The sequence below is a fragment of the Azolla caroliniana genome, unplaced genomic scaffold (assembly GCF_043228905.1).
Source record: "Azolla caroliniana isolate FFs.n. ecotype wild unplaced genomic scaffold, voAzoCaro1.0.p SCAF_2, whole genome shotgun sequence".
Lineage (NCBI taxonomy): Eukaryota > Viridiplantae > Streptophyta > Polypodiopsida > Salviniales > Salviniaceae > Azolla > Azolla caroliniana.
The window spans coordinates 27,416,806-27,439,250 of record NW_028230437.1 but is presented as its reverse complement, the minus strand read 5'-3'; the positions used below and the strand labels follow the sequence as shown (position 1 = coordinate 27,439,250).

At 37.5% G+C, this 22,445-nt stretch overlaps 4 protein-coding genes and 1 non-coding gene across 9 annotated transcripts; 2 read left to right on the top strand and 3 right to left on the bottom strand.

The window, feature by feature from the left end:
- The first annotated feature begins 1,662 nt into the window (after window positions 1–1,662).
- On the top strand, window positions 1,663–7,077 carry LOC147867977 (uncharacterized). 4 transcript variants are annotated; one of them, XM_087315900.1, is made up of 9 exons: window positions 1,664–1,870; window positions 2,573–2,905; window positions 3,815–4,063; window positions 4,420–4,475; window positions 4,625–4,690; window positions 4,782–4,857; window positions 5,072–5,143; window positions 5,230–5,340; window positions 5,700–7,077. In XM_087315900.1, the coding sequence occupies exons 2-9, from the start codon at window positions 2,588–2,590 to the stop codon at window positions 6,588–6,590; spliced, it is 1,839 nt and encodes a 612-aa protein (XP_087172026.1). In that variant the 5' UTR covers window positions 1,664–1,870; window positions 2,573–2,587; the 3' UTR covers window positions 6,591–7,077. The 4 variants fall into 4 exon arrangements, with proteins under 4 accessions (XP_087172028.1, XP_087172027.1, XP_087172029.1 ...); XM_087315902.1 differs by lacking the exon at window positions 3,815–4,063 and having other exon boundaries at window positions 1,663–1,870; XM_087315901.1 differs by lacking the exon at window positions 4,625–4,690 and having other exon boundaries at window positions 1,663–1,870.
- An 857-nt stretch (window positions 7,078–7,934) lies between these two features.
- On the bottom strand, window positions 7,935–8,007 carry TRNAV-UAC (transfer RNA valine (anticodon UAC)). The gene has a single exon. It is a non-coding gene; the product is annotated as a tRNA-Val (tRNA).
- Window positions 8,008–9,096: 1,089 nt separating this feature from the next.
- Window positions 9,097–11,644, top strand: LOC147867975 (pentatricopeptide repeat-containing protein At5g39350-like). The gene has a single exon (XM_087315896.1). It carries the CDS (start codon window positions 9,209–9,211, stop codon window positions 11,642–11,644), a length of 2,436 nt encoding a protein of 811 aa, XP_087172022.1. The 5' UTR covers window positions 9,097–9,208.
- A 688-nt stretch (window positions 11,645–12,332) lies between these two features.
- On the bottom strand, window positions 12,333–15,642 carry LOC147867974 (putative pentatricopeptide repeat-containing protein At3g01580). Its single transcript, XM_087315895.1, has one exon. It carries the CDS (start codon window positions 15,623–15,625, stop codon window positions 12,491–12,493), a length of 3,135 nt encoding a protein of 1,044 aa, XP_087172021.1. The 5' UTR covers window positions 15,626–15,642; the 3' UTR covers window positions 12,333–12,490.
- Window positions 15,643–18,357: 2,715 nt separating this feature from the next.
- On the bottom strand, window positions 18,358–21,955 carry LOC147867973 (uncharacterized). Of its 2 annotated transcripts, none has more exons than XM_087315899.1 (5): window positions 21,654–21,955; window positions 20,714–20,835; window positions 20,492–20,619; window positions 19,697–20,317; window positions 18,358–18,928 (listed from the first exon to the last, which is right to left on the bottom strand). In XM_087315899.1, the coding sequence occupies exons 1-5, from the start codon at window positions 21,881–21,883 to the stop codon at window positions 18,713–18,715; spliced, it is 1,317 nt and encodes a 438-aa protein (XP_087172025.1). In that variant the 5' UTR covers window positions 21,884–21,955; the 3' UTR covers window positions 18,358–18,712. The 2 variants fall into 2 exon arrangements, with proteins under 2 accessions (XP_087172025.1, XP_087172023.1); XM_087315897.1 differs by having other exon boundaries at window positions 18,358–18,934; window positions 21,654–21,952.
- Window positions 21,956–22,445: the final 490 nt, after the last annotated feature.

The following is a 22,445-nucleotide window of genomic DNA, read 5'->3' as shown; positions in this document are numbered from 1 at the left end:
CATGTGGAGAGACGAATGGTAAAGAAACAATCACACTTCATGTGAAGGATTATAGAGAGGGCAACCAAACCTTCATGCAAATAGGCTATGTCAAGGACATTCCCATCCAAATGCATCTATCCAAGGGACCCTTGATTGACCACCATTATTCGGAGAGGAAAATAAGGATCCATGTCACAAAGAATGAAGAATGAAGAATGAAGGGGTGGGTAGGTTGTTGTATAAGTACAAAATCTAAGGTCTATCTCACAAATAGAGGCCATCTAACCAATGGACCTTTAGCCTTCATTAACTCGCAATTGTTGCAAATTTATGTCCTTGTAGCCCGTGTTGTCCATTTCTCATACTCTAGACATCGTGAGATAAGAGATTGCGAAATTTATAAAGTTGTATGCAAACATGAAGACATACATATATCCATGCTTGCCATGTTAAAACTTGTGCCATCATTCACTAGCAATATAGCTTAAGTGACAATCAGAGGTTGCAAAACAAATACTTGACATAGAGACAAAACAGACGCACCACGTATTTAACATACAAAAGACAAAAACAATCCGAGCAACACAAACACAAGAGCTTGGCACTAGCAACCCACAACTTAATAAGGCAATGTGGGTGAAGCTGGATTGGGCAGAGCTATAACTTGCTCATTGACATCTCATGAATATTTCCGCCGAACAGAAAGACGAGACGAGACGAGACTATAGAAGCATAACAGAACACAAAACACGGTAGCCATGGCCCATGTGCATGTGTTGGATGCCATCCATGACCATGTCCATCATCATGTAGCATCATAATCTATCTATTTATATATGTACATCATCATCTATTATAATCTATCATCATATCATCATCATCACCATCACCATCATCATCACCATCATCATCACCATCAGCATCATCATCATCATCATCATCATCATCACCATCACCATCACCATCACCATGGCCATCACCATCATCATTATAAATTATCATTTTCAAAAGTGCATGTGATCCATGGATATGGCCATCCATGAACATGAGGATGGCCATGAGTATGAACATCATCATCCATCATCCATCCATCACGAGCATCATTTTCAAAAAATGCAGGCATCTTCTCTGTTGTCTCTCTCTCTCTCTCTCTCTCTCTCTCTCTCTCATTCATTCAAAATTTTCGCCATAGCCACAACAGCAACAAAAGAACCCTCCCTTTTCTTCTGCTTCTTCTTTCTCCTCCTCCTTTTTGTTTTGAAAGCTCGCCGCCATGGCGTTTTCTTGTCCAGAAACGTGCTTCAGTACACGTACACAGTAACAGAGAAAGGAATCCCGAGGGTGGGCAGGCTCAGATCTGCGCAGAAACCGATTTCCGCTCATCACCTCTCTGAAAACAGAAAGCTTTTGAAACAAACTCCGAGCTTCTTCTTTTTTTAATACATATTTTAGGAGAGAGAGAGAGAGAGAGAGAGAGAGAGAGAGAGAGAGAGAGAGAGAGAGAGAGAGAGAGAGAGAGTCTATTGTCTTTTATTTTCTCAGCGACGAGTGGATTTCCTCTATTTTCGTCTCATGAACTTCCTCTGAGGAGACCCTACCAATTTTGTATGTTTAAAAACTGAAGGCAAATTCTGAAGATTTCTGCTCAGACCAGAAGACGAAGAAGAAGAAGAGAAACTCAAGTGGAGGAATCCAAAATATCAGCTAACTGTGGAGATTCCTACTCAGAGAAAAAGGAGCGTCGTCTAAATGTGAAGGAAAAACAACCATAGTTGTTACATGAGAAAACCTCTCAATCTCAGAGGAAAGTCGAAAGAATATCGTTTATATGTGAAAAGAAATCAGCAAAAGCACCGGGAAGGCTGCTTCACTACAAAGGAATACAAGAGTATGTGCATATTTCTCTCTCTATCCATTTGCAGAGCTTTGAACTATAATTCACCGTGTCTGCTCCATTATGAAATGGTCTCTCACTGGTTTCATCTGTCTTTGCTTTTCCTTCCATATCTCTGTTTTTGTGGTTCTGTGATCTCTCTAGAAAATTTCTTCTTGTTTTTTTCGTAGAGATTTGAACTTTGATCTATAATTCCATGTCCAAATTTCCACTTTGCCACATTCATTTACTGTGTACGTTGTAGAAGAAGAATCAGTGGAAGATCCATTTCTATCAGAAAATAAGCTTTTTCAGCTCAGTAGATTGTAAGCTCAGTGCTGTCGAAAAATATGCGTCTTCAGCTAGGAAGTAGGAGATAAATGTCTTTTGGCATATAATGCTATACGTTACTTCTCAGACAATCATGATTCTCTGTTTGTTCTGTGGCTTTAATTTAGACATTAGGATAGGATTATGCAGTCTAGTGTTAGCCATATACATAGAAAATCTCTGTACAGATAGCCCATTTCTTCCCTATATAAGAACTATCTCGTGTGTTAGTTCCAATACAATCGGGCTTTGTAGATCATTCATTGTCTTTTTGTCTCTCTCAGATCCAATTATTTCTGCGCTGCATGACATAAAAACCTTACTTTGCACTTTTGATAGTTTAATGTTCACCCGCACTTTTGTTGTGTAACTCTGTTGCTCTTGCAGGTGGTTTGTTTCCTGATGGATGTCTTAACACCTCAGCTTGATAACTCTTATGAAGGTAGTCTTTTAGATTTCTCCAAAGAATATATGGACGTGAAAGAGCTGTGCACTCGAGACTGTCCAGAAAATTCCTCTGATGCACCGACAGAAGATTCGATCACAGATGCTGAGATTAAAGAGGTTGATTGCCAGAGTTTTATAGAAACCAGCAAGCAAGTGGACGATGACGAGTCATCTTTAAATGTAGTTGAGTCAAAAGCATGCAAAGATGATGAGACGGCCATGTTAACAAAGGCCAAAGACAATGGTTTGCGGATTGAAGAATTCGAGAATAAGGTGTGTGCATAGGTGTCTGCGTATATGTATTTTAGAGAGTGAGAGAGAAGCGCCAAGTTTTGCCTAGAAGACAAATCATGATTATAAATATGCTAGAGTGAGAGAAAAAAAGATTAAAAGAGAGAAAGGTATATGAACTCCTCTGGAGACTGAATTCAACCTAGAAAGAAAGAAAGATATATTAATGTTTCCTGGGCAAAATCTGCCTGTAAGTCGAATCACGAGTCATGACTATAAAAATGAGAGAGGACCGAAACAAACAAAGAACGAAATATTAACGTCTACTAGAGGCTGATAATGACCTTTGAGACAAATCATGATTACAAATGTTAGAGAAAGGGGGTTAGCAAGAAAGAACAAAAGGTAACATGATCTGGCCGGCTTACTTGACCTAGAGAGATGATGATGATGATGATGATGGATTAATGTCCATGGGGGCCACATGATCTATGAAGTACAAAGGTCTTTCTGTAGCCGTGTAAGCTTGTTTTCTAATTTCACATTTTGGATCTTAAGTGAGTTGTTTTCGGTCATGAAGTGAATGAGTAAAGGGCATTCCTAGTGCTGTCATCGATAGTTCCATACTCGTAAGAAGTTTTTGAAAGGTAATACTACCTTGTACAAAATCATGAAAAACATGCTTGATGTCCTCATATGTGAGCATTCCAAAGTGACATTATTCTCTTCTGTTTCTGGTACATTGACGCAGTGTAGGTCACCAAATTCCCTTTTCCTGTTTCTAATTTCAATGTGTGTGAGTGTGTGCGCAGCAGTTTGATGGCTCTGTTGTGCATGGCTTCTCACTAGGTTACAGTCCTAATACAAGAGAGAGAGAGAGAGAGAGTGTTGTTTTTAATACTTATGAGCATTTTCTTAGGGAATTAATTCTGGATTTCAAATGGGACCTAGGTTGTTATGGAAAAGCTTGGGGCATCACCATATCTATCAAGAAAAGGAAAACCAGAAAGCGTGGTTCAGAAATCTCTGAGTAACAACATCACTCGGACAAATGCCACCATATTTCAGCCTTTTTCTCTTGCAAATGATAAGCGCTCGCCATTTGGAGGGAAAGAAATGCCCGAGAAAACCTCATTAAATTCTCGTAACTCCCGCCTTCTTAATGTTGCTCATGGGAGGATTACAGCAAAGAATGCATATGTAAGTATTATTTATTTATTTATTGCTTATAGATATGTAAAGATGTTACATACTATTTTGTTTACGTGTGATGTATTTGTTTTTTGGGGAAACTCTGAAATACTGAACTTTTTACCCCAATGCCCTTATGTTTTTGTTGATTTTTGGTCCTGTCTTTCTGGCAATTATGTGTGCTATTTGTGCAATTATATGACAAATACATCCCCTTTCTCTTTTTTGAAGTTGTTCAGGCATTTGGTGAAATGAGAGAAAACCCAGGGCTATTTTCCGTTTTGTTTTCTTTTGCTTACAGTGCTTGATGTTAAATAATTTTGCTTCTTCTTACATGTTTACATGCGACTGATTATTTGCAACAGACCAACCTTAAGACAGAACCCAGGAGCACCAAGTTCTCTAATGATGACTGCAGAAAGTGAGCTTTGTGTCTTTATCACTGATTTCTTGAATCATATATTTGCTATTATTATTTTTGTTTTACCTTTCATTTATGCTGGTGTTCTGAGCATATGTATGTATGTGTGTGTGTGTGTGTATATATTGGATCAATATGTGAAATACAAGGTCGTTCGATTGCGTGAGTGTTAAAAGCAAAACCCAAGATGATGATATACAATCTGTATCTTCAATGTATCCTTAAACCGAACCAGTGGTCTTGGAGCTATTCTTTCTTTCCTAGTATTTCAACCAGAAAGGACATATATTGCTTAACTTTGTTTAGGAAATCAATAACCACAAAGACAAAGGGTTGCGGTTTCAACTTCAAATGCGATGAACGTGCGGAAAAGAGAAAACAGGTGCCTTCCCTTTATCTAATATTATAATTTAGTTTTCTCTTTGGATACAAATCTGCCTCCTCTTTACTATCTACTTAGTATCATATTCATCTACGATATATTATATTGCTCACTAATTCTGCATGATTGTGTGGGATTTTAGTAACACATTGAAGGCATCTGATTTAAAAACATCTTATTTTATTTAAACTAATATGGTTTTTGACTATATTAGTTCTACATGAAGTTGGAGGAGATCCATAATGCTAAAGAAGAGGAGAAAATTCAAATTCAAGCAAAGTCACAGGTAATATGCATGTAACAACGCAATTTTTTCACATCCTGGCAGGTTATTACTAAACATTTTAACCATCTACGGTAAATATTTAACAGGAGGAAACACAAGCAGAACTAAGATTGCTCAGGAAAAGCTTGACATTCAAAGCTTCGCCAATGCCTACATTCTATCATGAGGGAACACCCCCAAAAGCAGAGCTCAAAAAGGTGCATGATCTTGTAAAAAGAATTTAGGAGCTGGTTACTCTCTGGATATATTAGGAAGCATTTGCCTAACAATTCTATCAAGATAATTCGAAAACAAAATCATGCATGGAGGCTTGAGAGGAACCGGTTGTATTAAGATTAATTCTAGATGCAACATGGGAACTAGACTTATCTTTGATTAACTATTTAACCCATGTACTCACGTGTATGGATCTTGGAATGTGCCTAATGCTCATTGATGTGTTATTTTGTACCTAGTACTACAATACTGTTTTGAATTTGAATCAAACTAAATATTTTTTTCATTTTTATGATTAGTTATGGCTGAAACAATTATGTGTTGGTGCACATTATTCCAGATTCCTACCACCCGGGCCAAGTCACCGAAATTTAGTAGACGGAATAGTTCTGTCAGTGAAGGCATGAATGGGAGTTTTGAAAGCTCCAACAGGAGACATACCTCTACTGGTGTATCCCCTGAAGGTCAAAATGGAGGTTTCTCAAACTCCAGCAGGAGCATTTCTATTGGTGTGTTCAATGAAAGATCACATCTGACGCCAAATGATGTAAAATCTGGGAAGGCTAAGAATAGCCTAGATAATCCAAAGCAACCTATTAAGAGATCTTTGTCCAGATCACAGTCTGAAAAGCTGAAAGTCAATGGTACAGAGAACAGCTCAAAATACAATGATGTTGTTGGAACTATGAAAGCATGCCAGGAAACACCTACTAAAAATGGTTCAAAAGACTATGATGTTGATGATCCTGCAACTGATGTTGGGCAAGTGATATCAGTATCTATAAGCGAATCAGAAAATGTGAAAGTTGAAGATTTGGAGGAAGCTATAGATTCTCATGATGGAGAAGATGTCAATAACCCAAGTATAAGCGAATCAGAGAATGTGAAAGTTGAAGACTTGGAGGAAGCTATAGATTCTCATGATGGAGAAGATGTCAATAACCCAAGCAACGGGGTTGTTTTTGATGTGGGGTGTAATGCTATTAGTGAAGTTCTTGCAACAATGGTACATGAATCACCTACCCAGAAAGATGTTGCGCGAAAAGGTGTAAAGAATATCTTGAATTCAGTGGAGAAGAAGTGGGACTCTAGTAGCTCCAAGAATGGATGGACTCATCAAAACAGATCAAAGGAGGAAATTACTGGAACCAAAGAGAGAATTATTAGAAGAGAAAAGCTTAAGGCATCAACACCATTGTTTCGGGTCAAGAAGAAAGATGAGCCACATTAAGTGTTGCAGGAGATTTTGGTGCAAAGAGAAGCAATAAATTAAAAAGCAAATGATTTGGAAGTAGGTCAAAACACTTGAAATTTGAGGTTTCGAAAGTTGTGCTTTATTTAGCACTCCTTTTAGTGTAACCTGAATGTAGAGTCGATTAAAAGCTTTGGGAATTTATGGCCTGAAGTAGGGATGAAGCTTACCCCATCTATCCGCATACTTACATAATCTATCCTCATAAATGATCCACTTGCAGAGATTCAAGCTTGAAGTGCTGTCTAGGTTTATTTAGTTTTTTTGCCATAAAAATCATATTTCCTAGGCTGAACCCAGTTATGATATATCTCAGCCAACTTAGAATGTTCAAGCACGATCGTTTTGTTTTGGGAAGATTATTACAATTAATCCTTATTATGGTCTCTACATCTTTATTTGTCAAGGTCTTGCAAAGACTGTTGAAGGGGAATGAAAATCAATATTAAAAGTGCGATTTTAGTTATGTTCATTATTTCACTTGTTACACCCTAAACCCTATATGTATAAGTTATTTTGTCATATACATAGTATTTTGGAAAGAATTTCTATCTCAGTTTCACCATAACTAGACAATTCTCTTTGTATTTCTTATTATAGCATTGTGCTATGTTTGTCGAACATATTATTTCAAGTGATATTGATTGTTTCCGATGGTAATAAACTGCAGTACTCTGATTTTGAACATCTATCTATATTTAAACTTTCAACATATATAATATATGAACATGTAGCCTTGATGTTTAAATCATTGCATTCATTTCAGTTAAATGAATAAACTGTATGCATGATCTGTAGCTTTCTATCTACCAGGTACATATATGTGCACAGGTAGATACATATGTATATATACTCTGCCACTCTCGTACTCTTTGGAACAAACCTTGCCTTGAAATATTTTCTCAACTTGTTGATTAGACCAAACACTCGAGGGCTTGTTAGGGAAGAAGTCAACTGAACTAAAATCAGCGAGATAAATGCCTGTACTATCCAATGCAACATATGGTTCTACATACTTTAATTTTTCACGTATATTTTTGAAGAACAAACGTAAGCATATTTAGAAATGAAATCTGGTTTTTCAATGGGTTACTCTGTGCAAACCAAGATTGTGTGTACATATATGTAGTAAGGAGCCAAGCACTTAGAAGTTATTTTGTTCGAACTGAACAATGATCATATTATGTATATAATAGAAAAAGTGCTGTAGATATTGTGAAATGCACATAAACACATGCACACCACAATATATTAGTAGAGAGCTAAAAAATTTCAAATTCATTTCAAAATGATAAGAGATTCGATAAACGGAGGGAAAAGAAGTGGCCCCAGCGAGGATCGAACTCGCGACCTTTCGCGTGTAAAGCGAACGTGATAACCACTACACCATGGGACCTTGTTGTTTAGCTATTGAAACTATACAAATATAGAGATTTATGAGACCACGCATCTTGCCATTCCCATAATATTAACGTATGGGTGATGAGCTTATTTTGGGATCAAATGGCTATTGATTACTATTGAATTCTGTTCATGAGCATCAAAATATCTATTCCATCTTTACAAGCAGAATTTGCTAGTAATCATATAAAGCAAACGCTCTTTCTCACCATCACATTTGCATGGAGTGTAGAAGCACACCATAAACACATTTGATCATCGATTGTTTGGTAACGATAAAATAATGAGGCCTAAGCAACATAGCCCTTGCATTTTTTTTGGCATGGGTAGGTAGTTGAAGGGATAATCATATAATAAATTTACTATTTGCAAAGGTTCATAAAAGTAAACTATCCAAAAATATCGAAGATTAAACCAAGACGCAAAAGCTAAATCCTCGAACTCTAGACATCTCTTATTAAGTTTTAATCACCCCAAAATGAAGCGCTAACTATGCCTTGCAAACTACTCTGGTCAAAATCAAATATTCAACGAACCACTTGAATTCAATGCGGATCATCTCCAATCTTATATAATTATCTCAACTTTTGAGTGGTTCACGGCCCCCACCCAACAATTAACAAGTGATGAGATGGGATATACATAAAATTTTCAAAAGTTCTATATGCTAATATGAGAGACGCAAAAGTCGCTAATATTATGAAGGGAAAAGTACCAAGATACCCCTGGAAGTTCGTCTATTTACCAGAATGCCCTTGGAAGTTCCAAATTTACCAAACTACCCCTATGTCCAAAAAAATACACTTTATAAAGTAATTATACACTCAAATGTTTGGTAAATAGGGCTAGTTCGGGTCCATTTCTTCCATCTTTGGTAAATAGGGCTTGTAGATTTGAGTGTATAATTACTTTATAAAGTGTAATTTTTTGGACATAGGGGTAGTTTGGTAAATTTGGAACTTCCAGGGGCATTCTGGTAAATAGACGAACATCAAGGGGTATCTTGGTACTTTTCCCTATTATGAAATCTACAAGTTAACGATGGTACATTTTAGCAAATTCTGAAGAGGGGTTTAAAGTTCAATCGATAGGTTTGGTGTAGACTGTAAATGTGGTTTGAACGAGAGACTCTCACAGATTTGAGTGATTTTTGGAGGAGGTAGAGGAAGGCCCATCATGATCCATATACATATATTATGCACACAAGAAAAACAGAGTTTTCTTCATCAGTTCTTCTTCTCACAAGCTTCTTATGTGGCCCCATCCATGCCACCAACAGCATCTCACAAGGTAAGCTTCTTCATGCCCACATCATCAAATCCCTCCCTCAAGATCATGAATTCCATTGCCTCACACAGAGAGGTTTGGTCCAAATGTACTGCAAGTTGGGTTGTATCCAAGACGCCTTCTCCCTCTTTAATGCCATGGATCCTCCATCCCGGCATCACCCGTCCACGTGGCATCACATGATTGGCATATGTGCCCGCCTTGGCTGCCCTGGCAATGCTCATACGTGTTTCTACCGGATGCTCTCTGAAGCTCTTATCCCAGGAAAGAACGCATTCTCGAGCCTTCTTTCATTGTGCGTGAATCGATCACATCTTCCCCAGGGATGCCGTTTACATGCTCAAATATGGAGTAGTGAACTCAAGTACGACGTGGCTATGGGGACCTCTCTCATCATCATGTATAGCAAATGTAGTAACTTGGATGATGCCATCCAGGTGTTTCATCACTTGCCATCACCAGATGTGGTATCGTGGACTGCATTGATCAACACTTATGTTCTATATGGAAAGAGTAAGCTGGCTCTAGGAGCTTTTCATCTCTTGCAACACGGTGATGCCATCGTCCCTAGTAGAGTGACATTCATTAGTATACTCTCAGCATGCATCCGTCGAGATGAACTAAATGAAGGGAAGGAGATACATCGATGCATTAAGAAGAATGGGTTTGATTATGATGTGGTGGTATGCAATGCTCTGATTAGTATGTATGGAAGGTGTGGTAGTTTGGAGGATGCAAGAGATGTGTTTGATGCTATGTTAGAAAGAAACGTGGTCTCCTGGAATGCCATGATTGGAGCATATGCTAAGAGTGGAGAGGAACGGGAAGCTCTTACCCTTGGATTTCGAATGCATCAACACATGTTGCCAGATGATGTCACTCTAGTGAGTTTGCTGGATGTGTGCGCTACCTTATCTGCTTTTATTGATGGGAAAATCGTTCATTGTTACACTTTAGATGTCAAATCAAAATCAAATATAACACTCGGAAATGCTCTAGTTCATATGTATGGTAGATGTGGGCACATGGATGATGCAAACAAAGTATTTGATGATATGAATACACATAATGAGACTAGCTGGAATGCTTTGATATCAATATTTGTGAGTAACGGGCAAGGTTCGAAGGCAATCCAACTTTTTGGCCATATGAAGCAAGAAGGTACGTTGCCGAACAAAATCACATTTGTAAGTGTTTTCTCGGCTTGTGCTGCTGGCCAACAATACTTAGTATCAGGAAAATATTTACACTCATCTGCAATTGCTTGTGATTTTGAATCAGATTTAGTTGTTGGAACTGCACTTGTTAACATGTATGGAAAGTCTCTATGCTTGGATCATGCAATGGAGATATTTCACCGAATGCCTGAGCATAACATGGTATGTATCACAGCAATGATTTCTGCATTTGCTCAAAATGGGCAGGCAAACAATGCCGTTGCTTTATTCCATTCAATCAATGACAAGTGTGATGCCATCTTATGGAATTCCGTTATATCCTCTCTTGCTCAAAATGGTCAGGGAAATAGAGCTCTGGCAATGTTTGAACAAATGCTTCTGGAGGGGACAATGCCAGATAGGGTAACTTTCATAAGCAATTTGGATGCATGTGCAAACGTGGCTATCCTTGGAGAAGCAAAAAGAATGCATTCGCGAGTCGCGGGCAGTGTATTCAAATCAGATGATATGATTCAAAATGAGCTGGTTAATATGTATGGAAGGTGTGGTAGTGTAGAAGTAGCTTGGAATCTATTCAAGCAATTGCAGAAAAGAGATGTGTTCTCTTGGTCCTCTATTATAGCAGCATATGCGCAAATTGGGAGAGGAAAAGATGCATTGAATGTCTTTAAACAAATGAAGCAAGAGGGTGTAACTCCAGACAAAATCACATTTATTAATGTTCTTTCAGCATGTAGCCATGCTGGCTTAGTTCGAGAGGGGTGCCAACAATTTGCATCTATGAAGGATGACTATGGAATCACACCAATGATAGATCACTATAATTGCATGATAGACCTGTTAGGGAGATCAGGACGATTAGACGAGGCTGAGGAATTGATTCTTAGTATGAGAGTTCAAGCAACTGTTGTATCATGGCTCACAATGTTGAGTGCCTGTAGGAACAACTTAGATGTAAGGCGCGGGGAGTGGGCTGCTGAGGCTTTGTTTAAACTTGATCCAGATAATGCAACACCTTATATAATGTTGGCAAACATTTATACTGCAACAGGTCAATCACTTAAGGCTGAGGATGTATTAAATAGGATGGGGACCAAAGGCTTGATGCCAGGCAATGAGTTGTGCTCCCAACAAGCCTGGAATAAGACCTCAAATAGAATAACGTGAAATTAATGAACTGAGTGACATTTTAAAGTTATTCTGGAACAAATGGATTTGGATGAATGTGCTCTTTTATGCACTAAGCACTAAGATTAATGTTGAACAAAAGGCCAGCCTAGTGCCAGAAGGTTAATAGAGTCAGTGGCCTCCACTGTTATGTTATTATGGTCCCAACCAACTGCAGGTAAAACAAGTGATATCTTCTGTCAGACGAAAGCTGGAAAGAAGTTAAGAGGCCCGTACCACTTGCCTACCCTCCTACAGATGATTTGCCTAGTAGAAAACAGAGAGTCAATGCAATTGTCATGCCTGGGGTTCGAAGCAAGTTTCACCTAAATTAATTGAAAAACTCGCCCAACAAACAAAAGTCAGCTCTTTGACAAGAGTTCACATTGTCAGCTCTTTGTCACCGGGGCTGTAAGTATTTCACTACCTATTAAAGTTCACCAATGCCAATATTCAATGAAGCCCCCTTCAGGCGTCAATGTTCCATCAAACAACCAAGTACTGTTGAGGTGTGAAGGAGTAATTTTACCACTATCAAATGTGTCACAAAATCTCCACCAACTTTTTTTCATGTAGCCTCTTGGTCAGTCAAAATTTTCCATTTATTGTGAGCCCAAATAATGAATTCAATGAGTTAATGCCAACATCCATGACTGCTGAATAGGAACATTAAACTGAAACCCCAAGGGAACAAAACTCCCAAGTAGAGGAGACCGCATGCCAATAATGAGGAACCATATGATAGAATGACTTGGGAAGCTTGTGACCATAAGAAGTCCTATATCCATCCATTGATGGTTGTTTAACTCTGTACCAACAGTAATGAAATTTCTGACAGGCATTGTTTCAAGACTCAACCTTTGTTTCTGCATAGATTTTAGACATCATAACATAGGGTATAGCATGTTTCCCATTTAAGACTAATGCACGCTCAAAGGCTTGTCTTCCAAATTCCACATTTCCAGACTTCATGCAAGCAACAAGCACCGTTTTCCAAGTCACAAGATCAGGAGAAAAGGGCACATCATTTATAATTGATACTGCCTCATTTAGTTGACCTTTACGGCTAAGGAGATCTATGATACATGTATGGTGCTCTAAAGTTGGAGCTACCCCATAGTCTTTACTCATGGATTCAAGGTAACTCTGTCCTTTCTGGTATAAACCTTTACGACTGCATGCATTAAGAACAATGAGAAATGTTACTGGACCTGGTTTTATACCTTCACCTACCATCCTATTGAACGTATCAAAGACATTGCCACTTTCACTGAGGTGGGTATATCCTCCTAATAGAGTATTCCACGATATTATATCTCTGACTGCAAGGTGGTCAAAAACACTTTGTGCTCTAAACAAGGAGCCACATTTGATATACATACTGACCAAGCTATTTCCAACAATAAGGTCAGTTTCTAGCAAACCTCTTCTTTCTATTTCAGCATGGATTTCTTGCCCTTTCTTTGTAGCCCCTATACTACCACAAGCTTTAAGGCTGCAAACTAATATGAATGCATCTAAGGGAAAGCCTTCAAACTGCATTTTTTCAAGGCATTGAATTGCCTCTTCCCCATTACCCTGTTCAGTATGGCCAGCAATCAATGCTGTCCATGAGACCACATCTCGAACAGGGAGTTTATCAAACACACTTTGAGCTTTGGAGATCAATCCGCATTGAACATACATATCTACTAAAGTGCTACCAACAGAAACATCTCTTTCAAGCAATCCTGACCTTTCAACTTCAGTGTGTATTTCAGAAGCTTTGTCTACTGCCGCAATATTACCACAAGCTTTCATAGCACAAGTGAAAGTAACAGCATTTGCAGGTATACCATCCACTTGCATCTGATTAAAATAATCCAATGCCTCTTCAGCATGACCATGTTCAACATAACCTGAAATCAGTGCATTCCATGACACAACATCCCGAACAGGAAGCTTGTTAAACACTTCTTTTGCTTTTGTAAACATTTCAAATTTGGCATACATATCGATCAAGGTGTTAGCTACAAAAAGATCGCTTTCTAGGAGACTATTTTTTTCAATATCAGAATGTATTTCATTTCCCTTGTCTATGGCTCCTATGTTGGAACAAGCTTTCAAAGTGCAAACGTATGTGACAACAGTTGGAGAAACACCCTCAACTCGCATCATTTCATAACAATTCAGAGATTCCTCACCATACCCCAGTTCTGAGTATCCGTTAATTAGTGCATTCCATGTGATTGCATCTCGAATTGGAATTACGTCAAATACTTGCCATGCTTTGGCAAGCAAGCCCCATTTTGCATATATATCAACCAAAACACTACCGACATATGGGTCTTTTTCTAGAAGCCCACTTTTCTCAATCTCAGCATGTATCTCTTGACCCTTGTCTATGGCTTTCAAGTTACCACACGCTTTTAAGCTGCAGACAAATGTAATAGCATCTGGTGAAAAACCATCAAGTTTCATTTTCTCAAAACAATTGAGTGCTTCTTCAGCATGACCATTTTCAGTGTATCCCGAGATCAATGCTGTCCATGCAATAAGACCTCGTATTGGAAATTTGTCAAATACCTCTTGTGCTTTGGCAACTACGCCACATTTAGCATACATATCAACCAATATGCTGCTAACAAGAACATCTGTATGCAACAACCCTTTCCTTTCAATCTCAGCATGTATATCTTGACCCATATCTAAGGCTTTTATAAGACTACAAGCTTTCAAGCTTGAAATATATGTGGCATTGTCTGGGTCGAAACCTCGGTTTAGCATTTCTTTGAAACACGTAAGTGCTTCCTCACCATGACCATGTGTAACATATCCAGAAATAAGTGTATTCCAAGAGACTACATTTTGAACTCGTAGCATGTCAAACACATTGCGCGCTTTAACAAGCAAGCCACATTTAGCATACAGGTCTACAAGCACATTCCCTAAGGTGACGTCTTGATCCAAGAAACCTCTTTGGGAGATCTCCTCATGCAGTTCACAACCCTTATTGATATCTCTTATGCTAGCACAAGCTTTTAAGGTGCAAATATAAGTAACAGGATCTGGTGAAATACATGCAAGTTTCATTTGTTTGAAACATTCAAGAGCTCTCTTTCCATGTCCATGCTCAACATATCCAGCAATGAGTGCATTCCAAGTAACTACATCTCGGATCGGAAGTTTATCAAACACTTCTTGTGCTTTTGCAAGCCAACCCCATTTCACATACATATCAACCAAAGTATTTCCAAGGAAAATGTTTCCTTCCAATAGTTTTCTTCTTTTGAGCTCATCATGTATTTCGACACCCTTCCTCACATCGCCTATAGGACCACAGGCTTTCAAGACACAGACAAACGTTATGACCGTAGGGTCAATACCATCAAGTTGCATCTTCTCAAAGCATTTAAGCGCTTCAACTTCATGACCATATTTGGCATAACCATGAATCAATGAATTCCACATCACAACATCATGGAATGGGAGAAAATCGAACACTTTCTGCGCTTTAACAATTAAACCACATTTCACATACATATCTACCAAAGCACTACCAACATAAATATCATTTCTTAGCAAACCAAGTTTATCTATCTTCGAATGTATTTGAATTCCTCTCTCAAGATCTTTCAACATCGCACATGCTTTCAATATAGCAACATATATATGACCACTTGTTTGTATTGATTCATTGCTTTCCATTTCTTGGTATAACTGAAGAGCCTCCTGGGGCTTCTTAGCCTTGATATAACCATAGATGAGAACGTACCAAGCTCGGTCATTTCTATAGTTTATCTTTCTAAATACACTGCATGCAATGTCTATAAATCCTATCTCTGTAAGCATCAAAACAACGCTGTTTCCAAATAATCGATGGTATTCAAAACCTCCTTTCTGCATGTATTCATATAAACTCAATGCTTCCTGGAGGTCCTTCTTCTGTCTGCATTGATGCAACCTGTGACAAAGGTCTTCAATAGATGCTCGAAATGGCATATTTCTTTTTTCTATTGTCTTCTTCTTCTTCTTCTTCTTCTTCCTCCTCCTCCTCCTCATTTTGGGTCTTGGCTATGGTTTAGGATATCCGAAAAAACATATCCCATCACTTGGTTTTTGATCTCTGGGTATCTCCATGTCAGTGAAAGGGTCCATCTTTGCACAGAGGAGTATGGTAGAAGTTGATCTTTGATGAATTCTCATGAAAAGAAACGTTTACTTGCTGATACTGCTGCTGAAGAGGAGCCATTTGTATGCATATGGGCATGATGTGGCATCATCGTCAGCATTGGGATAATTGGAAGGCATGAAAAGTGAATCAACATCAGAAGTTTGGGCTGTAAAACCTCCACAATTATGTATGTATGTATGTATGTATGTATGTATGTATTCCCCAACCCAACACTAGATATAGACATACAGACAAGTCTACTCTCAATCGACCATAACTTCGCTCCCCATGTAGAATCAATGAATGATTGAGCTCCCATGGTATGTAATAAATAGAACAGATCTAGGGACAAGGACTTCCTTTTCGTATGAATGTCGTTGATCACTAATTGTCTATTGAACTTTCGATCAATATTATTATGTTGTTCCTAGAATCTAATTGTCGCATTGTAGGCATACTGGATGGGATGTAAGAGGCATTTTCTATGACAATTAGAAACATCATGGCTTGAGAGCACTTACATATTCCATTCCATTGTGTAGATTCTGTCATGGGTAATTGTAATGGGTGTAGACCTTCCTTCCAAAGAGATGATGGGATATATTCAATTCCAAGACTTTTTTACCATGTAGTGTATGGCATGCTTATGCGATCTCAAAACTCTAGCATACATTGTATAGGGTATCATTTGTATGACGTTTGTTCAATATCTGAAAAAGTCAAGTCCATATCTATGCTTCTTTTTAATATATTTGGTTGGCAATAGGTTGATACAAAAACTTCTCGAGCAACATAAACCTTTGGGGATGTTATAGACTCATTAGCAAGACATATTTAAATACTATATTTAACACATTCATTCGCTAATTTGATGTTATTATTGAGTTTTACTAATAACATTTCTTCTTGCATTTTGACACATTTGACTATTTCAATTCTCAACATGCAACCTATAGAGAATGTGTTCGTAGCTCATATATGTGTAGTTTTTTCACTTGAGGAAATATTGCCATAATCTATTGAACATCATATATAAGTTGAATGTTGAGGCACTAATTATCTATACTCATGTCTTAGGTGAAGATATGTCATAATTTCAAGCCCTAGTTGCAACTACTAACTTTTTTGTTACTTGATCTAACTATTCAAAGAGATAAAATCTAAACGTACCATTCATATCTACAATAATTTGCATATGATGCATGATCAAAAGTGTGATAAACAAATGTTCTAATGCACCATTTTTATTACATAATAAACCCCCAAATTTTAAGCCATTGTATTGAGCATGATTTTACAATGTTCAACGAATAAATTGCATGATGCATGAGTGAAAGTGTACATTTGATGCAATGAGTGCACTATTTTCAAGTGAAGATATCACGGCTTGCAACATTTACCATGTATGTTTAGAGGCAAGGTGTTCTTGAGGGGTTAGTTATCACAAGGTATGCCTATAACACAAGTTAGGGAACAAGGAGATAAACCTAAGGGGGCTTGTAGAAAGAACTTTGTTCCACCACAAAACAAGATAAATTGTTGTGAAGTGTTAAGCATTTTCATTCCATGGATAATTAATCAATCACTTTACCAATCTACTCTATAAGTTGTGAACTGTTGTTAAGCATTGTCATTCCATGGATAATTAATCAATCACTTTACCAATCTACTCTACCTTCGATACATTGTAAGAAAACAATCACCAAATATCATTCCACGTTGTTAGTATGAAGCTTCATTGTAATTTGGATTTTGAATGACTAGCATCCCTAATATATGCTTTAGAGAGAATTGTTATTAAATAGTATTGGGCACAAATGGGATTTATAGAAGTTCTCTGAATCACCGACTCAATCACATGTCATTACTAAATTGGAATATGGGTAGAAAATGCTTCCACTTTCTAGGAAAGTCCAAAAACTTCAGGCCATATAGACAAAACAGGTATCCAAACTTCAAAAGACTTGGAGGATCATTTATCAGACACACAACATTCTTCTCCTATTACAAGAGTTTGATCCCTGAACACAAAATAGGTAGGTTATAATGTAGTTTTGAATAAAAAAAACTTCATAGAAGTCCCAACCTCTGAACTAAGTGCAAATAGAAACTAATAATATTTGCCTTTTAGCTCTTTTGGAACTACATCAACGACTTTTTAAAATGTGTGGAAGTCTTTATCACAGATTTTCTTTTGGTCACATACAATGTATATTGTCATAAGCTTTCTTCGATATATCATTAAAGAAAGGTGCATGTTGCTTTCCTTTTGTATATAATATAGTAGTCCCTATTATCTAAAAGGCAGAATGGTATATGACAACAAAATGGAATTTTTAAATGTGAAGGGCTAGATTGAGCAGGAATAGGAATAGATTGTGTCCTACCAAAACCATGTGGTTGATCCAAAAACGAATCAAAAGCCTACCTCAATCTAGGCTTTCAAATCACCCAGAATCCAGGATCACATTAGTGATATATTATTATAAGTAAATAAAGAGTAATGGCATAGTAAACAATGCCTACTAAACGCATTCTTTTGGATATTGTACATTAGCTCGGTAGAAAAAAATTGATATATGCATATATCAACTTCACATTTTTATATGCATTGGTAGTTAGCCAGACAAGCACTTTCTATACTATAACATGGACGCCTATAGATCAAAGTTGTTACAAAATGATCCCAATGCTTGTTTGAATTAGATGCATCGGATGCATCTCTTGGAGATGTATGATGAACAATTCAAATCCATAATTAGCAAAGAATTTTATGAGGATCCCAATGCTTCCTTGAATTAGACACATCTCTTGTGGGTATATATATCATGATGTATGATTCAAACCCACAATTAGCAATGGTTTTATTTGTTGATATACAATTTACAATGATAATAACATTCCCAAAAGGTTACTTATGCAGCAGGTGGCCTCAGAATGGCATCAAGTTCAATCTCACTCTCCATTTCTGACAAGCTTTTACCAGAAAGTGTGTTTCCATCAATAATAATATATAGGTCAGTCTCAGTTGGAGAGAAGTCTTGGTTCTTCTTCATAAGCGTAGAAAAGATACATTGCTCTGTGGGTTCTATATGTTGTAATTTTGACGTCACTGTCCTCGCATTATCCTGCTTTTCCTGCATGAACAAATAAAAAAGATAGATAGATCACACAACATGTCAATGGTAGAGCTAAACAACATATTGTGTGTGAATCTGTATCAATTTTTTATAGAATGTATAAGTTTGTTCTTATAAGATCAGAATGTTTCAATTTTTTGTTTCTCAAAAGACCAGAATGCTTCTATTTTGTGTTTCTTATGAGACCAGGATGGTCTCAATTTCATAAATTTATATGTTGAAAGACTACATGGTATCCCAATCATAAAATTTGTATCTCAAAATATCAGAATGCATCCAATTTCATGGATTGGTGTTTTAAAATATCAGAATGTGATTTCCAGAATTGGCGTCTTAAAAGAATAAACAAGCAAAACAGGTCATAAGGTCAGCTTGCACATGAGTGGCCTTTTATTACTATTTCAAATTAAGTGTTCGAAAATGCATGGCATTTACTATGATTAATAAAACAACATTTTAATAGAGTAAAACTAGAATTTAAGTAATCCTCCTTGACTGATGATCCCTAATCTTGATCAAGGAAAAGAGAAAAATCATACTATGAGCTCAGCTACAGTGGGCAAATCAACAAAAGATAAACATCAAAATAAATTATTCCAGTCTCCAAATTATAAAGCAAACCAGATCTAGAAATTTAACTACATAATAAACTCAATGACAAGATAAAACCAAACCAGATTTAATGGTCACTAAATTCTATGGAAAATCCAATATACCAAAAGGAAAAACTAATTAACAGGCAATCCCGTCACAACAAACCTGAGTAATAGGAGATTGGAATCTCGCACTTTCTTCCTGATGTGGAGGAACATTGCCACCTTTGGAAGTTCCACTTCTCCTCTGTTGATGTGAATTGGAATTCTGAGGATTATGCAAAGATATATTCGAGGATGAAGTTGAGGTTTCATGATGTTCAGATACTGGCAACGTAGAGGGCAGAATGTAGCCAGGAACAGGTTGAAGAGGAGAAGGGTATTGAGCATATGGCCTCTCCACATGTAAAGGTGTGTGTGAGAGTGTTGCATAAGTTGAATAAGGGTGAATCCCTACACCATCTCCAGATCTATTCCCAAACATAGCATAGGATGGAGTACCTGAAGGCACATGAAATGCTCCACCTCCTCCTAGAGGAGACATTATAGGCATGTATGGTGTAGGTGGAAGGATGGGATGAGGTGGTCCTGATATCGCACTAGAATCTGTGGGAGGATTTGTTTGATAAGGATGATGAAGAGACAATGGGTAAGGAAAAGTTGCTCCATCAATCATCCTTGAAGAACCCAACCATGGCATGCATTCTTGGATCTGGCTTTGTAGCTGACTCGTTTCATTCTTCAAGGTTGCTTTCTCCTCTCGTAAATCCTTCCTTTCTTGTTTAAGCTTTTAAAAGATAAAATTAAATGCTTGAGTTAGAGGGTTGAGAATTTGAATGCAATTCTAGAATTCATAAATTAGTGAATTGGTAATCTTGAACCACATTCTTGAAATAACAAGCTTTCTATAGGATTTTGCATTAGGAGACATTAAACTCATGGACATGAAGCCCTCACGCACATCACGAGATTCCTCCAGAAGAGCTTCATGTTGTATCTTTAACCGCTTCACCTCTGCCCGAAGGTCTTTCATTAGTTGGATACTTTCAACTAGAATAGTAGCTTTGTCATTCTTTTGCCAATCTAGCTCTACAAAAAACGAAAACAAAGTATATCATCAAGGAGGCCCAGAATATCAAAGAAAATCTTCTCTCCGTACATATCATCAAAAAACATCATTTACCTAGAGAACTAGCAAGCTCTGAGAACTGTTCATTCAACTTATCCCTTCTTATTTTCTCCCTATCTGCTTTAAGAGACCTTCGTGCAGACAATCGGTCATTTACATTACCACCCACAGCAAGACTGCAATCACAAAAATAAAGTAATGATACACTCAAACAAGAAAACCAGATCACAATCAACACTTTTAATAAACAGAACGCTTGGCTAGCAATTAATGAAGAAACAAAAGCTTTGGAGAATGCAGCATTACCTATTAAAACAGCAAAGAGGGAAGACTAGTGGTGAAAAAAGCATAAAAGAGGACATAAGAAGAAAATGATGGCGAACTAAGGCATAAATTCATAGGCAAGTCCTTAAGGCATAGATTCATTGGCAAGTCCGTAAGGCATAGACTCAGCCAAATGCTTTGTTGCTCCGTAACATTTCAGGATGGTGTTCCCCAAACATATGTTCTCAAAAAGCTGCCAACAGAGTTTAGCTCGTCTGCAGTATGATGCTAACAAATAAATACGCCACACTACAACTAAGAAATTTTAATCGAAGCGTTTCCAGAATTCTAACATAGAGAAGAACACTTAAAAGGAAATTTTCCTGAAAAATGAAAAGAAAAAGTATTTCTCTAAAGAAGACTAAGGAAAAAATCACTAAGGAAAACTAACCAAGAAAAAGTTTTAAACAAAAAAATCAAAGAAACATTTGCCAAATTTTGAGTAAAAAGGAGAATTTCGAGGCAAATATTTTCCAAAAAGCAAAGGAAACAATTTCCGAAACAGTAAAGAAGAAAGAAGTGTATACACAAACATTCCCAAACACTATCCATGAATCTTTCCAATCACTCAAGAAGAAACAAATGTTAACATACGTGCATACATACATACAGGAATATACATACACATTCATACGAATGTATGTATGTATGTACATATAGATATACATACCAAGAAGAAGAAGGATTTACATCCCAGAGACCTGTAGTGAAATCCGGGAGCAAATGTTGAGGAAGCGGTGTGAGGAAATCATCATAACTTGAAGAAGGGGCAACAATCTCATCGGCTTCAGCGAGGTTCGGATCAAAGGTTGAAGAGGAGAACTCTATCTGCTCATGAATCCTGTCCTCGCAACGACGGTAGTGATGATCACTGTCTTCATGGTCATCAGCGGATATCATTCTTTTTTGTTATCTTCAACTTGAAAAACTAAAGACAAAAGGAGAAACCCTAAAAGAAGAGAGAAAGGCAGTAGAACAGCTAGGGGAAGAGCTCTGCATGATCACAGGCATGGATCCATGGCTTCTCTTTGTCTGTGTCTGCTTCTTCTTTCTCACACATTGACTAAACCCATCCTTCTTTCAGGCAGGCAGAAAATTTTATTTATTTACTTATTTATAAATATACATTATAAATATACATATATATATATATATATATTGTAGGGGTACCCTCCACAATTTAAAATGAAAATCTCTCTCTCTCTCTCTCTCTCTAAAGGTGGATTCACATGATGCTCATTTTCTTTATGTCCACAAAAAACAATATCTAATTCTCCCAATGCATGTTTTCTTGTGTCGGCCCGACCCTTTCTTTCGGCCTCCGAGCGGCTGTCGATGCTTCCTGTGTAGTTCTCTTTTTTTCTCTTCTTCTTGTAGGAAGAAATAGAGACCCTCCAGTGTTGTGGCTTATGACCTAAACGGCTTCTTGGTAGCAAGACGTTTGAGTTCAAGTAAAGAGCAA